This window comes from Vipera berus (genome assembly GCF_964194415.1).
Source record: "Vipera berus genome assembly, chromosome: 1".
NCBI lineage: Eukaryota > Metazoa > Chordata > Lepidosauria > Squamata > Viperidae > Vipera > Vipera berus.
Genome location: NC_138202.1, coordinates 208,024,674 through 208,040,688, shown reverse-complemented (window position 1 = coordinate 208,040,688; position 16,015 = coordinate 208,024,674). Strand labels below are relative to the sequence as shown.

The 16,015-nt window shown below is 42.5% G+C and overlaps 1 protein-coding gene across 1 annotated transcript in view; it reads left to right on the top strand.

Moving 5' to 3' along the window:
* The first annotated feature begins 11,501 nt into the window (after window positions 1-11,501).
* Window positions 11,502-16,015, top strand: part of FOXO1 (forkhead box O1) — a 51,701-nt gene continuing 47,187 nt past the window's right edge. The window contains exon 1 of the mRNA XM_081333191.1: window positions 11,502-12,260. Coding sequence (XP_081189317.1) covers window positions 11,697-12,260 — 564 coding nt within the window. The 5' untranslated portion in view covers window positions 11,502-11,696. The remainder of the gene's footprint in view (window positions 12,261-16,015) is intronic.

The window sequence follows — 16,015 nt, the reverse complement described above, 5'->3', positions numbered from 1 at the left end:
GGACTGTTTATTTTTTGACTGTGCATTTTTGTTCTTACACCACCTCAAAAGTAAACTACTTTTTGCTTTTAGAACTCAGTGTATTTCTGTGTGTGATTTTTACTGCTCTCAGTGCCCTTCCTTGTCTGTGCAACTCTTTGGTAGCACAAGGAGACCTCTGCACAATAAATTCCATAACATACATGACTCAGTTTGGTATAGAGCAGGGGTAGGCAATCTTGGCTCTTTTATGACTCGTGGACTTCAACTCCCAGAGTTCCTGAACCAGCATGGCTGGCTCAGGAATTCTGGGAGTTGAAGTCCACGAGTCATAAAAGAGCCAAGGTTGCCTACCCCTGGTATAGAGGTTAAAGCACTAGGCTGGAGACTTTGAGCCAGTGGGGTGACCTTGGGCCAGTCACTTTCTCTCAGCCCTAGAAAGCAGGCAATGCAAACCACTTCTGATCAACTTTGCAAAAAACAAAAAACAAAACCAACCACTTGCAGGGCTTAGTCCAGGCAATGGCCAGGAGGCAAGACTGAATCAAAGAGTCAAAACAAAGGAGGCAAAAAAAACCACAGGTTTCAAGCTGCTCCTTTTTCTTTCTCTGCTACAGCCATAATTGCAAATGCACACTTCTAGTTTTAAATTACCTGAAATTCCTTGTTATACCTAAATTCAGCTGAATGTGGCAAGTTTTGACTATGGCTACAGAAGAAGCTAGGGTCACATGCTGCCATCTGATTCTGTGTCCTGCAACAATCCTTAATCCTTCCCTATACAATGTACCTGTAAATGCTTTGGCAATGCTAACAAGGTGATAGGATTTTACAGCTTTTACTGAAAAAACTGTACTGAATAGGCTAGAGAGGCTAGCCTAACACAGCACCCGAAAATAATTTCTAACCATCTTTTGAAAACAATTCGTTTCAAACCCTGTGAGTACTTTATAAAGATCTGTTTGGTGCTCAGGTCAGTTTTATATAATAAGTTGTCCAGCGGCTTTCTTTGACTTAAGGATAGGTGTAAGTGTCTTGAAGAGCTACACCTTTGAAATGATTAAAACAAGAGATATCCCCCCCCCAGTTGCTACAGCTGCAGCTTTTCTAACCAAATCGTCAGTTCTGAGTGGTAAATGTTGCTATCTTACTGAACTTCTGAACCATTAAAAGTGTGATAGGGATAAAAATTGCAGCATAAGCAATTATCTTCTTGTCTTTCCTCCAGATGCCCTAGCCTAGCGCAAGGAGAAATTGACAGTTAAAATGCAGAGAAAGCAAACCTGACTAATTGCAAAACTTGCTGGCTTTGTACAGTATATGTCACTCTATATCTTAACAGACAAAAGCTGTGACAAGAATGTGTACATTTTAAAGCATATTTATAGGGTTGGCTGAGTGCTGCTGGTACAGGGACCATAGTGAGTGCAATATAAGGGTTCCAGAAGGGGAATTGTGGCCAAATTACAAAACAACTGCTTTAATATGAGTAGATGATACTTGAAGTGAAGGTAAAATGAGTAAACTTGAGGGGAAAGCTTATTAATAAGATACAAATGTATGCTGAGTTTGCATGGATCTCTTGATTTTTCAGCTTCATTCTTCATTTGTTGAAGTCAAGCATTTCACTGCCAGGCTGGAATGAGTGGAAATGCAGTAGCCCATTACTGCTACATTGTTTGTGAGCTCATTGGAAAAAGTTGTGCATGAACACTTGCAAAGTAACTTTAGGGTATACATATATCTATGTTGAGGGCAAGAGAAGAAGGGGACGACAGAGAATGAGATGGCTGGATGGAGTCACTGAAGCAGTAGGCGTGAGCCTAAATGGACTCCAGAAGATGGTAGAGGACAGGAAGGCCTGGAGGAACTTTGTCCATGGGGTCGCGATCTGTTGGACACGATTTCGCAACGAACAACAACAATACATATATCTATACACTTCTTTCTATGTGTACCAGAGAATACAAGCACAAAATTGACATTTACTATGTATATTCTCCTGTAATACGTGATACACAAGATTCATGCAACAAATTACAAACTTCACTGCAAGTTCTGAAAAAAAATATTAATTTTGGCATATATGTATGTTCTAGTTAGTCCTGTGCAAAAGGTCTGAAATGTATTTATTCAAACATAAATTTTCATGTGATGTATACTTCACCCATCTCTAATTCCATGTGGAAGGAACTAAGGACGGTTACAACAATGCGCTCACCAACAGATGCAGTCTCAAAAAAATAAAATTGGGGGGGAACTAGGGGCTATTGCTTTGTTTACCTTCTGCAATATGGATGTTTCAATGGTGGCTACACCCACTTTTTCAAGCTGATGGCACCCAATGTGTTCCTGAGCCTGAAGTGAGGCACATCCTGAGTGAGCAGAGCTAAACCACATCTGTGCAAGCTGATCTCTTTCGCCTGCATGTGAAATCAGTAACGCCTTGCCTTCAACCTCTGGAAACCTTCCAAAGTCATTATAAATGTGTAATTTTTAATGTGCCAAAAGGAAAAAATGTATTGGCTACATGGCTGAAAATATTATATTACATTTACACTTAATTTAAATATATAAAGTCAAATTTAATTTTTCTCTTCATCACCACAAGGAGTCTGATGCTCAAAGGCCAAGGGTAGGCTTCAATCCAGAACAAACTGGTCATTCCTGGTCTAAATGAATAAAAAGCACCTTTGGCTATTACTGTCAACTTAAGGTTCCCCCTTCAATAAAAAGGTGAAAAGATCCTTGAGTCCAGCATGACTCTGGGGCATTGCCTAGACATAAACATGTAATTCGATTTGCAATAAAATTGAAATGATTGCCATTAATGCTTAACTTCCAGAGTATTTCTGCAAGATTAAAATTCTGGAATTTCCTTGCAATCTTCATCTAAATACCACCCAAGTGTAGCTCTGCTTATGTCTTTTAGCTGCGCCAAGATTGGTTGGGAATTGCTATTTCCCATGACACAAGTGATAATAATTCATAGCCATGTTTAAATAAAGAGTTGGTTGTTACATTTATGGAACCTCTCTCACTGTTATAGACATTAAAAATGTGTCAAATCCGATTAATCTCTGCAAGCAGACTAAGAACAGTGTTTTCAAGGATCCTGGGGACTGATTCCAGCAACTTCATGCTTTTTTAAAACGATTAGCACTGTGGACAGTTACATCATGATGTGTTGGATTATATACTGCAGAAAATGGGAAGAAGTCAGTGAAGTAAACAGGATTGTAAAACATTGAAAATGAATGTTTAATGTTAATCCTCTTGCAAAACTGACCTGAGACTTTTTAAAATTAAAAATGAATCGGGGTGTAATGTGTCAAGTGTATTATTTCCAAGTAATTATTCAAGCATTATTTAATATACAAAGGTGCTCTGTGCGGTTAGACTCTTCCAGCATATTGCAATACAAAAATAAATAAAGGATGTCTCTCAGAGGTGGCATGTGGGCAATACTATGATATCTGTCCTGCACATCAAAACAGCAACATGATACCGAGAAAAATACATAGCTCTTAGTGCTGCATTTATTCTCAGGTACATTGCCCTTTGCATATGGGTAGACCCACATCATACAACCAATACTGAAATGTGATCTATTTTTACGTCTTGTGACTACTCCTGCTTTCTATTAAAACAGATGAGTTAGGGTTTTTTTTAAAGGAGGCTTATTTCATTTATGTATAAAATGTTTTGTTTCATTTTAACTCAGGGTGATGAACAAATACATGGAAAGTAATGAGCTCAATCAATATTTCCAGAAATGTATTTTTAGGTGTTTTGATACCGCCAGATGGTAATGTCTTAATGATGGAGGTGAGGTGATTGGATAACCAGGGGAATAGTAATAATTTAATATGTGCTTTGAATCCCTACAACCAGGCTGCAAATCTCTACAATGTTTAATTGAAACAGCATTAATAAATTATGCATTTGTTACTGAAATGGATTATTCGGTTTAAGGTTGTATACAAAATATGGTCCTGAATAGTCAGCAACGACTTAATTGCATCACGTTACTCATACTCCTTTCCAGCTGGACAACCGGTTGAGCAATTCTGACATGAAATGTTCCTTCCATCCATTCATTCACAATATCACAAGGAAAGGCTAGGACTAAAATACGGCTTATTTATGGTCCTTCTCCTTTAAAGACCAGAGCTGAAACAGAGCTGCTTAACCAACCTGGGGCATAAGGGTTATGTCAGTTTTGTATGAGAAGCCGGAACTACAGAGGGCCCCAAGACCAAGGCCTGCACGTACCCAAGAGCAGAGATAAACTGCATCATGTTTCATTGAAATGTAATTAAAATGACACCCATGCATCAAAGCCTAGAATTCAGCAGGTGTGACTCTTGCCTACATTTCTGCAGTTACCTTACAGGTAGACCTCAACTTATGACCACGATCGAGCCCAACATTTCTGTTGCTAAGTGAAGCATTTGTTAAGTGAGTTTTGCTCCATTTTACAACCTTCCTTGCCACAGCTGTTAAGTGAATCACTGCAGTTCTTAAAAGTCAGTAACGCGATTAAGCGATTCTGTCTTCCCCATTGATGGTCAGAAGCTTGCAAAAGGGGATCACGTGACCCCGCGATTGTCATAAATATGAGTCGGTTGCCAAGGATCTGAATTTTGATCACATGATCAGAATTGTTAAGTGCAAAATACAGTCATAAGTCTCTTTTTTCGGTGCTGTTGTAACTTCGAACGGCCACTAAATGAACAGTTGTAAGTTCATTTACAATACTGTATTTTTAAGATATCTTTAATAATAATGTCCTGTGTTGGCCCTCTCATTGGGGCAGGTACAGCAGTCTCCTAAGCTCCTTGGACATTCCCCTCTCCTGGAAGAGAATTGTCCTTCACAGCAGCTCCTTGACTAACTATCCTGATCTTAGCCAAGCCAGGCATCGGCACTGAAGATTTAACTTGTCTAAAAGGGTTCCATCTTCTGTTTTATCAGGGGGGAGAAAAGGGTGTAATCATCTTTGCAAAACATGGCAGGCAGTCTGCCATGTTTAGCTTGCCAATCATTGCTATTAAGAGATTTTAATGTCTTTTTTTTATTGTTTTGGTTTTCCGATGGGGAAAAAGCTATGGTGGTGGAAGGAAAACAAAGCTTTACTGTAAAGTTCAAGAGCTTATTCTTTAATATAGTAAGATATCATTGCAAAAAGGAATAGTCCTTAATAGAACTATTGTTTGCACCTCTTAATGATCAAAGTGCTTTCATATGCATGTTTTTCTGAAGGAAATGAATGTTGCGCTTCGGGTTGTGTATTTGGCGCATGCACCAGGAGTCTGCAAAGCAAGCAATTTGACCAGATGTATAGGTGCCTCTCTGGAAAAAAAAAGCACAGGAAGGAAGTGACAGCTTACTTCACCCTTAAGATGTGTCCTTTGGGGTTTTCTTTTCAGTCATTCCTATCGAGAAGGCAGACATTTCCCAATTTTGAAATGAACTTTCGAGCTAGGTTAAGCAAAATTTGCTGCAGGCTGCCGCACACCAATGCACACTTATAGTTGGATTTCTTATCAAAGGAAGCCAGAGAGACTTTTCAAAAAACAAAAACAAAACAACGAACCATACATATTTTATTAAATTAAAATATCGTAATTTTTATTTCAGATATAATGCAAGCTGCCAAGAGTTGTTCCAACGGTGAGATAGAACGTGATAAATAAATAAAGCCAAGTTTTGTTGTTGTTGTTGTTCCCACCTAAAGGGAAAATTCAAAATAAAAAGGAAAACAATGAAAGGGCGGAAAACCCCTGGACTGCATAGATTGGTGAAGCTATGCATTCCCCCACCTCTGGGAGAAAGATACAGTAGTTCAGGGGTGTCAAACTCAATTTCATTAAGGGCCGCATCAGCATTGTGGTTGCCCTCAGGGGGCCGGGTGGGCGTGGCCTACTGGGTGGGTGTGGCTAGAGTGCGTATGGCCTACTGGGTGGGCGTGGCCAGCTCTACATCGTTCGCATCAAGGGTGCCTATGGGGGCCTGGGCAGGAGTGGGACAGATCTGAGGGTCTCTGGCAGAAGGAGGGTCTCTGGGCCAGGGCCAAGGCAGTGGGGGCCGTTCCCTCACTGTTTCCAGGATGGCTTCGCGGGCCACATGAAACCACTTTGCGGGCCGGATCCGGCCCCCGGGCCTTGTGTTTGACATGTCTGCAGTAGTTTTACTGTAAGGGCCTTCTCAGTCAGGGCTTCCAACTGGACCATAAAACAAATTTCCTTCTTCAACTACCGGTATCAGAGTTTTTTTTTTTCTTCTCGTTTCTTCCAAGTCTGGCAGTGTGGGACTTCCTGGGAATCAGGCTTGTTGCAGGAGCCTCTTCAGGTCATAAGAGGCGGGTCTATTCCTGCCCATAACTGAGTCAGTTGTACCACACCAGCCTGTTTTAAATATTTGCTATTGACTTTAAAAAGAAAGTAATTAAGCATGATAATGAAATGATTATAATACATGAGATTTTCATGAGGGCATATTCACATTAATTAAATTTAACCCCATTTAAAACTATTCACTTTTTCAGCATGTAATGTGCGTGTGGATATACACACAGATGCTGTTCCTTGACACTGCTATTTGCTTCAAGTATGAAAACAGGGACTTAGTGTTCTTCTGGATAAACTTATGTGTTTTCCTATATGGGAAATGGAACAATGGTTTAGACTTCTGGCAACACAACCTTTTGCACTTTTAATCTCTCCTAAGCTTGAGGAACTGACATCCTGCAGTGTATATAGCTTTCCAACTTTATGGTTGAAATTAACTGCATTAGCCTCTCTGTTCGAAACAAGCCGATATATAAATAAAGGAAACAAAGCATACAATTAACATTTCCACAAATCATAAACTCCTCATATGGCTGTGTCAATACCTCTTTCTAAGCTTAATTGTTCCACAAGTTGTTGAGATACAGCTATGTTTGCTGCCAAAAGGTGGCTACTTTCTTACTTTTATTTATATTTTGGTGTACAATAGATTAAAATGCTGAAATAGGCCCCCAATCTGGTGGGGAGGGGGAGAGAAGTGGTTCCTGCACTTATGGGACAATGCTAAGAATTTTAAAAAGTCAGCCTATGAAGGTAGTGTACAGAAAATTCAGCAGGGACCTCATCTACTAATATTAGATAATCTCTTAGGAAGACCTTGGATTCAGGTTGACTCTACTAAATGGTAGGTCTGTTTATTATAAGCCCCTGCTCTTCTACAGGTAGTCCTCATTTAGTGACTGCCTTGGACAGAAACATCTGCAGTTACGACGATGATGAAAGAAAGTAACTTTGCAACCAATCTTTGGATTTATGACATTTTCAGATCTTTAAAGCGAAGGAAAGCTGAAATAAGATTGTAAGCACAGTAGCAACTGCACTTAGCAATCTCTTACTTAATGATTGAGTTGCCGGTCCAAATTGTGGTTGCTAAATGAGAACTGCCTGTAATGGAAAAGAGAGTAGACCTAGAATGTATTACAGAGCCTTGGCTTAACAAGCTCTGGGAGACGGATTTCAAGTTGTACACCAGCCATTACACCAAGGTCAGGAAATGGAGGAGGGATGACCACGATATACTGTGAGAATGAGATTTTTCCGCTGAGTCTGAACTCACCATAAGTGATTTTGGTTAACAAGCATAATCTGGGAGTACTATTAGTGTATTGGCCTATGTAATAGCCTGCAGGTGCCTTCCCAAAGAGATTTGATTTCATTGCCAGGCTGGTGGTCGCCCAAAATTTGTTTACTGGGACCTGGATGAGGGTAGTGTACTTCTACTACAGTACTGTTGCATCTGTCAATGATACTCATCCAATGCTGTTGACCATGGTATCATTTTGGACTATTAAAGACGGGGTTGGGACACTGTTCTGAGTAGATGGTGCCATTTGATGTTGGTGGGAGAGAGGAGCTTGCTGTTATACATCTCTACCCCCTAGGCTGAGCAGAAGAGATGGTGAAAGTCTTGACCTGAAGCCTGGAGATTTTGTGGCGACTTCTAGTTTCTATTGGTACAGAACAGGTATTATGGATGATCCATTTGTAGGTCTTGATGGAATTGCACTTCGTTCGAAGGATCAACTCTACAGCAGGGCTTTTCAACCTTTTCACCTATTGTACCACTTTTAGGATATGGCAACATCCGAGTACCACTAGTCGCCCAGCAAGGTGTCAAAAACTTGACCAAAAAAAAAAAAAGGAAAAGTGATGAAGTACAGGTAGTCCTCGACTTACAACAGTTCATTTAGTGACTGTTCAAAGTTACAATGGCACTGAAAAAGTGCCCCCCAAGCCACAGCTGAGCAAGACACCTGTCTGCCCACCTGATGGCGCTCTTCCTCCTGTCCAAGGTTTTCATTGTTGTGAGCATTTCTGTTGAAGATTGGCAGTGGGGGTGGGGGGGTGTATTTGGTTTTTATTCCCCCCCCCCTTGCTGGGTGGTTGCAGAAGGTTTTGGTCACTTCACATGACTCTGGGACACTGTGACCATCATAAATATGAATCAGTTGCCAAGCATCTGAATGTAAATCACAAGATCCTGGAGATGCTGCAACATTTCAGCTGATCGGTGCTTCTTCTGGGCTCAGCAGAAGCACCAGGATCAGCGCTGAGCTCCAGCTGGAGCCTGGCGCTGATCCTGGCGCTTCCGCTGAGCCCTGACAGCCCTGCAGCTCCATCCGTCTCTCGCTCAGGCTTGTGCAGCGCTGCCACCGGTTCAGCTAATTCCCCTCCCCCACAACCACTTTTCTAGGATGGTCGCGTACCACCTGCCAGGTGCCAATGTACCACAGGTGGTACCCGTACCACTGGTTGAAAAGCCCTGCTCTACAGTACGTTTGTTCTTCTGGACTTCTGGCTCCTGCTAGAGCAGCAGATAAAAACTGTAGCTAGGGAAGTTTTTGGCCAGCTGTTGTGTGCCCCATTTGCTATCTTTTCTAGATGAGAAAGTTCTGAAGACAGTGAATCTTGCTGTTATCAACTCCCTAGTTAGGCGACTACAATTTCTTCTGCATGGCGTTTCCCTTGATGTTGGCCTGGAAGCTACAAATGGCACAGAATGGGTCTGCCTATTTTGTGACTGGCACTAACAAGCTTAGCAGAGTCATTTCCATCCTGCGGGAGCAGCAGAGTTTACCAGTAAGCTTCTTGGTGGTGTTGTCACCTATAACTCCCTTTATGGATTAGTTTCTTGCTACTTTTGAGGTGGTCTGCTTCAGGTAGAAACTACCTGCCCAATACAGCATAATGGGAAGCAGCATAAGAGATTATGTGACAGAACGTGGTCTTTTTGGTGCGGCCTCCTCATCCTCGGAAGTTTGTCTACTGCAGTCAGAAAGCTACCCTAACCCTTAATACTCTGGTTGTATTAACCGCCCAGTTAATACTCTGGTTGCAAACAATATTCTTCCGCAGGGAAAACTCCCATTACAGGGAGAGTATAGAATTTATTTATAGATTTTAGCTGATGGTTGCATTACTGTTTTTAAATTATTATATTTATATCGTAGGGCACCTTGAGTATTGTTAAGTACGCGGCATACCAATCACCTGATAATTCATTAAACATTTTTTTTATCGAATCCCCTCCACCCCCCTTTTAAAGAAATTAAATTGCCAAAGAAAGAGTGACTGGATTGAGAGGAAGGTGAATACCGAGGAAGGAGTAGTTGGAAGTAATTGATGAGATCCTCAAAAAGGCAGGAAGGCCTCTGGCTCTTGGTTTGTACTTTGCATGTGATGGAGTTAAGTACTGTTTGTAAGCAAAGATGAGCTTGGAAAGGCATGGTGAATGAGGTTGTTATAAATTTGGTTTAGAGTTATATTTTTAAAAAAATATCTTGTGCCTTTTAATTTCTTTGCTTTACCACACTTGGTTATTTTTGCTTTCCATGAGTTTATGATGAGAGAGAACAGTGTGCCAAGTACATCCTTTTTTAAAAATTTGGTCTTACATGGCCCTAGACTTCCACATATATTAATTGTCCCTTTAGGTCTCTGCTGCAGCCAAGGCCTTCCAGGGAAAACCTAGCCCAGATCGTGTCTTGTGGGGAATTTAATTAACCTGCCTAGCAGCAGGGTCTCCACCTCCCATCTATTGCAACGAATCTGAACAGCCTCCATTCTGTGAGTAAACAACCTACTTTTAAAACGGTTTTTAAACTCCCTCATACCTTGTACAGTGCTTCTTCCCCCCCCCACCCTCTGGTCCCCTTTACTTAATTCTTTTCGTGTTCCGTTTTATTCCAAAACCCTGCACGGTATCTCTCTCTCTCTCTCTCTCTGTGTATATATGTGTTTGTTTGTTTGTTTATTAATTAATTAATTAATTAATTAATTATTGGGACTTATATGCCGCCCTATCTCCCAAAGGACTCAGGGCGGCTAACAACAGTAACATATAATAAATACAGAAGTTAAGATAAAAATTAAAATTAAAGGCCTCTGTACAATAAATTAAAATTAAAATTAAAATAAATTAAAAGTTAGAGTTAAAAATTAAAAACATAATGTGTGTATATATATATATGTATATATATGTATATATGTGTATATATGTATATATATGTATATATGCATGTGTGTATATATATGTGTATATGTATATATGCATATGTGTGTATATATATGTGTATGTGTGTGTATATATATGTGTATATGTGTGTATATATATATATGTATATATATATGTATGTGTATATATATATATATATATATATATATATATATATATATATATATATATATATATATATATATGTATGTATGTATGTATGTATGTATGTATGTATGTATGTATGTATGTATACACACACACACACACACGGCGATCGATTTAAATCATAAAACACATTTGAAACACGGCTTTTAGATCTCTGAACAGCAGCCAGCCTTTTCGCCCGGCGGGCGCTCTTCGCATACACCCTCCACCCCGCACATCCTGCCTGGCTCACCGCAGCCGCACCCTCGCATCCCCGCGGCCTCTCTCGCGGGCGCACACACCGTCGCTCACACACACACACACGCGCGCGCCCGGGGAGGGGGGGGCTCCATCCCACGAACGCGAAAGGGGAGCAGAGTTCCCGAGGCGAACCGAGGCCTCGGCGGACCAGACCGAGAAGAGAAAAAAAAACGAGACGCTGGGTTGGCCCTGAGCAACCGGAGGGTGGGGGGGGGACACTTCAAGAAGTCCCCACAACTCACCCACCGCGGACAGTGCTTTCCCCCCTTTTTCCCTTGGACTGCGAAAGTCCAGAAGTGTGTGTGTGTGTGTCTGTGTTTGTGTATGTGTGTCTGTGTGTGTGTGTCTGTGTGCGCGGGGAGCGGGAGGGAAATGCCCCGACGTGCTTCTCTCCCCAGCGCGGAGGAGAGAGCCTCCCCTCCACCCAGGCGGGCAAAGCCTTAGGGGCGTTTCTTTCGGCCTTTGGGCCGCCCCCTCGTGCTCGTCCCTTAGGCCCGGGCGGAGTGGGCGGCGCTGGTGCTCGTTCCTCAGCCAGGACGCCGAGCTAACTGCGCGAGCCCTGCCCGTCTGTCGCCCAGCCAGGCAGCGAGCGAGCGAGCGAGCCAGCGGCCGCGGGACGGAGCCGGGAGTTTGTCAAGTGGCGTCTGGCGCTCGACGGGAGGCCGCTGGCCAGGCGAGGAAGCCGCCCGCCCGGCTCAAGAAAGCTCGCTCTTTCTTCCCCCCACCCCCGCTCCTCCTTCGCCATGGCCGAGGCGCCTCACCCCGTGGAGACCGACCCAGATTTCCAGCCGCTGGCCCGCCCGAGGTCCTGCACTTGGCCTCTACCCCGTCCGGAGCTCGCCCCGTCCAGTCCGGGACAGACGCCCAGCGCAACTCCGGCGAGGGCCGCGTCCCCGTCCCGCTGCGGGCGGGTGACGGCCCTCGGCGTCTCCTCCGCCGGCGCTGACCTGTTGAGCTTGCTGGAAGCGGGCGGAGGCGACGGCTTCGAGGCGGGCACGGGCAGCTCCGGAGCGGCGGACCTGGGAGTTTCAGGCGGCTGCCTTTGCGGGGACTTTCCGTGCCTTCAGCACCCTCAGCCGCAGCAGCACGCAGGGCCCGCCGCCTTGGCCTCGGTGACGGGCCCTCGCAAGAGCAGCTCTTCCCGCCGCAACGCTTGGGGCAACTTGTCCTACGCGGACCTCATCACGAAGGCGATCGAAAGCGCCCCGGAGAAGCGGCTCACTCTCTCCCAGATCTACGAGTGGATGGTCAAGAACGTGCCCTACTTCAAGGACAAGGGGGACAGCAACAGCTCCGCCGGATGGAAGGTTAGCAGGCCTCGGAGGCGGGTGGGTGGGTGGCATTGCCCCTCGCCCGTCCCAACTCTGGCTAACTTTGCTTGGGCGCGTAGGAAATGCGGAAAGGCTACAAACTCTGCCTCGCCGAGAGGTAACGTGAGGCCGGCAGAGGCGAGGAGGAGGAGGAGGGAAGGGGAAAGAGCCGAGCAATAGCTGCTGCCCAAAAAGACCCTGGTCGTTTCCTCCGCTTCCTGCCCTGGCAAATCTGCAGAGAGCCGGCGGGATAAATAATCTCTAGTTGGCTCGGATGCATCGTTCGCCTTTTCCCTTCTTCCTTATCGATTCTGGGGTGTCTAGGGGTGGGGTATTGGTGGGACTTTTCGTTTTCCCTCTGCGTCCTTTTTTCTTCTTTGGCGTTGGCAAATGAGGAGCCGCTCGGGCAGTGCTAGGTTGAAGAAGGGTGCCCCCAGATCCTTCGGTCCTTTTCCTGTCTTTGTCCCGGTTGCTATACATAACTCGCTAGACAGCTGGTTTCAAGCACAGCTGTGTCATTTCCTCTGGTATTTTTGAGAGGCCCTTCGGTGATCCAGGCAACTTGAGCAGTTTTGCTTGACTAACAAACTTGCAGCCTTTCTGAACTTGATGCTCTTTGAGTCTTTCACGCGGCCACAGGATAGTCCAACACATCTGGAGGGCGTCGCATTGGCTAAGGTTGGATTGAGGAATAACTGGATATTACAGGTTTAGCTGTTTTGCCCGGTGCAAAGTTGACTTCTTTTCTATATTTGCTTCTATATTGTACCAAGGCAGGTTTTTCTTCCTGCCCTGAAAACTTCCTGAGTTCATAGCCACGGTCAGTTAATCCACCTTAAGCATCTATGTATCTGATAGCTTTGAGAAAGTACAAACTAGGAGAAACAAATACTGTATAACAGTTATACTGTATACTGTTGAGTACTGTATACTCAACACTATATATATATATATATTGGAAAGGTACTGCTACACTCATAATTTATTAATGTATCTTGGTGCAGATGTTACCTAATTGAGATGCTTGATCTTTGGGGGGGTTCCTTCCAACGGGCAAGATATTACAGCTTACTAATATTTGAGACTTTCTCTTGGGAATGGATATGTTTTGTTGGCTCCTGAATGGTCACTAGCTGTTTCAGTTCAATAAAATAGTGTATGAATATTATCTCCACACTTTCCAAAGGAAAAAAAATGGAGTTGAGCAGTGACATTTTTTGGTAAAAGGAAAAGAACAAAATTATTAATATATTAAGGAGATACAGTGCTGATTCACAACAAATTCCCATTGTTATAATGTGACAATTAGGGGGAAAAATGACAAGTGCAATGGCAATCTTCATCAAAGTTAGCCTTTTGGTGTGCCCAATATTGCCAATCTCAGAAGGACATTATATGGAAATATATGAGCAGTGGAACTTCTTGGTAGCAGGTCATTTGAGAAAATAAATAGTTTGTTGGCTTTCCCATCTCCATTTCTGGGGGGAAAAAACTAGTTAACAGTTATTTGCTTAGCTAACATATTATTAAAGAAAACATAATCCCCAGATTTAGTTTCATATTAAATTAGCTTTAATTAATTCAGTATTTACAGTTCTAATAAATAGATCCCGTAAATACAATGAACAGGATAATAGTTTTCAATTTCAGCAAGGAAAAATAGGAAACACACTTCAATAAAGTCATGGGCAATCCAGTAAAGTAACTGTTCAAATGTTTACGGATTGTTGAGATTAAATGTTCAGTAGGAAACTATTTCCAGTTTCCTTTTGTATGGACGTAATTTCAAATATAATTGATCTCTGTTGTTTATGTAGACAGTCATAATTTGAGTATGTCACAAATACTGAACTTCTCTACAGAAATCTGGTATGTACTAATACAGTATGAAAGTAGGAAATGTTCCTACCTTTAACAAGTTTAGACAAAAAATGCTTTTCTTGGTGAAGGGAAACATTGTTTTACCCAGGAAAATGTATGCTAATAAATATTTTACATAGCATGGCTGTGCAAGGTTCTAGCTGCTGATGCCTAGTGAATAAGGTCAACACAGAGTGAAAACATATGTACAATACTCGGTATTCAGTAAAATGCATCTATTATTCTCAGTGTTTGAATTGCTTAAAAAGTCAATACAAATATTTGTGTGCAATTTTGTTTGAAGTGTTCTGCAATATTTGCATTATTTGGCAAGTACTTTTCCTTGAAATGCTATTTTTATACAATTCTCTAGAGCAGACATGTCAAACACAAGGCCTGGGGGCCAGATCCGGCCCACGAAGTGGTTTCATGTGGCCCGCGAAGCCATCCTGGAAACAGTGAGGGAACGGCCCCCACTGCCTTGGCCCTGGCCCAGAGACCCTACTTCTGCCAGAGACCTGGCCATGCCCACCCAGTAGGCCATATGCACTCTAGCCATGCCTACCCAGTAGGCCACGCCCACCCTGGCCATACCCACCCGGCCCCTTGAGGGCAACTGCAATGCTGATGTGGCCCTCAATGAAATTGAGTTTGACACCCCTGCTCTAGAGAGTACATTTGATGGTACATGCATTTTTACAAATTGGAAATCAGGGACTATTACATTCCAGTTTATACTAGGAAAGTTCAGTGCAATTTGGTTCATATTAAATTCAGATCAAATGAATATGTTGTCTTCCTAGACACAAATAATTTTCTTGCATTTGACTTATGCAAAACCAAATGGCACTTATTTCATTACATTTGTATTCAGCAATTTTTAGCATTCAAGTAAAATCTAGTTTTGATAAATCTTGGTAATATATTTACTTTGAAATAATTATACATGATAATAATATAAAAAACCATCTTTCTTCAGTGCTGGTATAATGCCTGAGCCAGGTATTCCTGGCTGTCCATACTGTTTATCTCTTAAAAGATTAAAATGCTACTGCAATATAGTACATTCCTTAGTTTTAAAACTTTAATTATTGCAAAAACAACTGATCAGACTGCAGTTTGGCTTAGCAAAAGCTGCAACTTTGAAATTTTATTCCATGTGGTATCTGTATCCCTTGAATCATATAATAATTACGGTAGTATGGATAAAATTAGAGAAACCAGATCTGGACTGTAAGAATCCCGATGACCACTAGATGGCAGGAATGAGACACAAAAAACTCCACTTTGTTTGCTCCCATCTAGTAATTGTCCTGGGGTTTGCAGGCCAGATCTGGTGACCTTAGAAAAAATAAGCAACCTCTGTGTAAAATCTGCATATAGATCACAGCCTACTGTTCGCTATGCTGCAGAAATGCTGTTTGAGTCATCTGAGCTTTCTGTCAGTAAAAGTAGCCAGAAGTAGTTTTCAGTGATTTGCCCTTTTTTTTGCATTTCCAATCTGTTCTGGAGGCTTCAAAACAACATGGAAAATGGTATGATGAATTGTTCAGAGAAGAGGAATTGCCAAAGTGCTCTTCCCCCCCCCCCTGCTCACGGTGGCCTCTGTACGAAGATGGATTTCAAATAGATAACAACTTGTGTTTAAAATTCTATATTTCCTTCTGTGTTTTTCGTGATATAACCTAATAAATCTAATCCTCAACTATCTCTGACAAAGGACAGTTTTGTCCTTTGAGCGCCAAGAAATTTGTGTGAATCAGTTTATTTGAGTCGTAAAAAATGAATCGTAACCTGACCAGGTTATATGTCAATAGCTATTTGTTCCATTTTTATAGAGGAACTGGCTTTGAAAGATGATTTGGTATGATAGGATTAAAAGGAGACTCCTA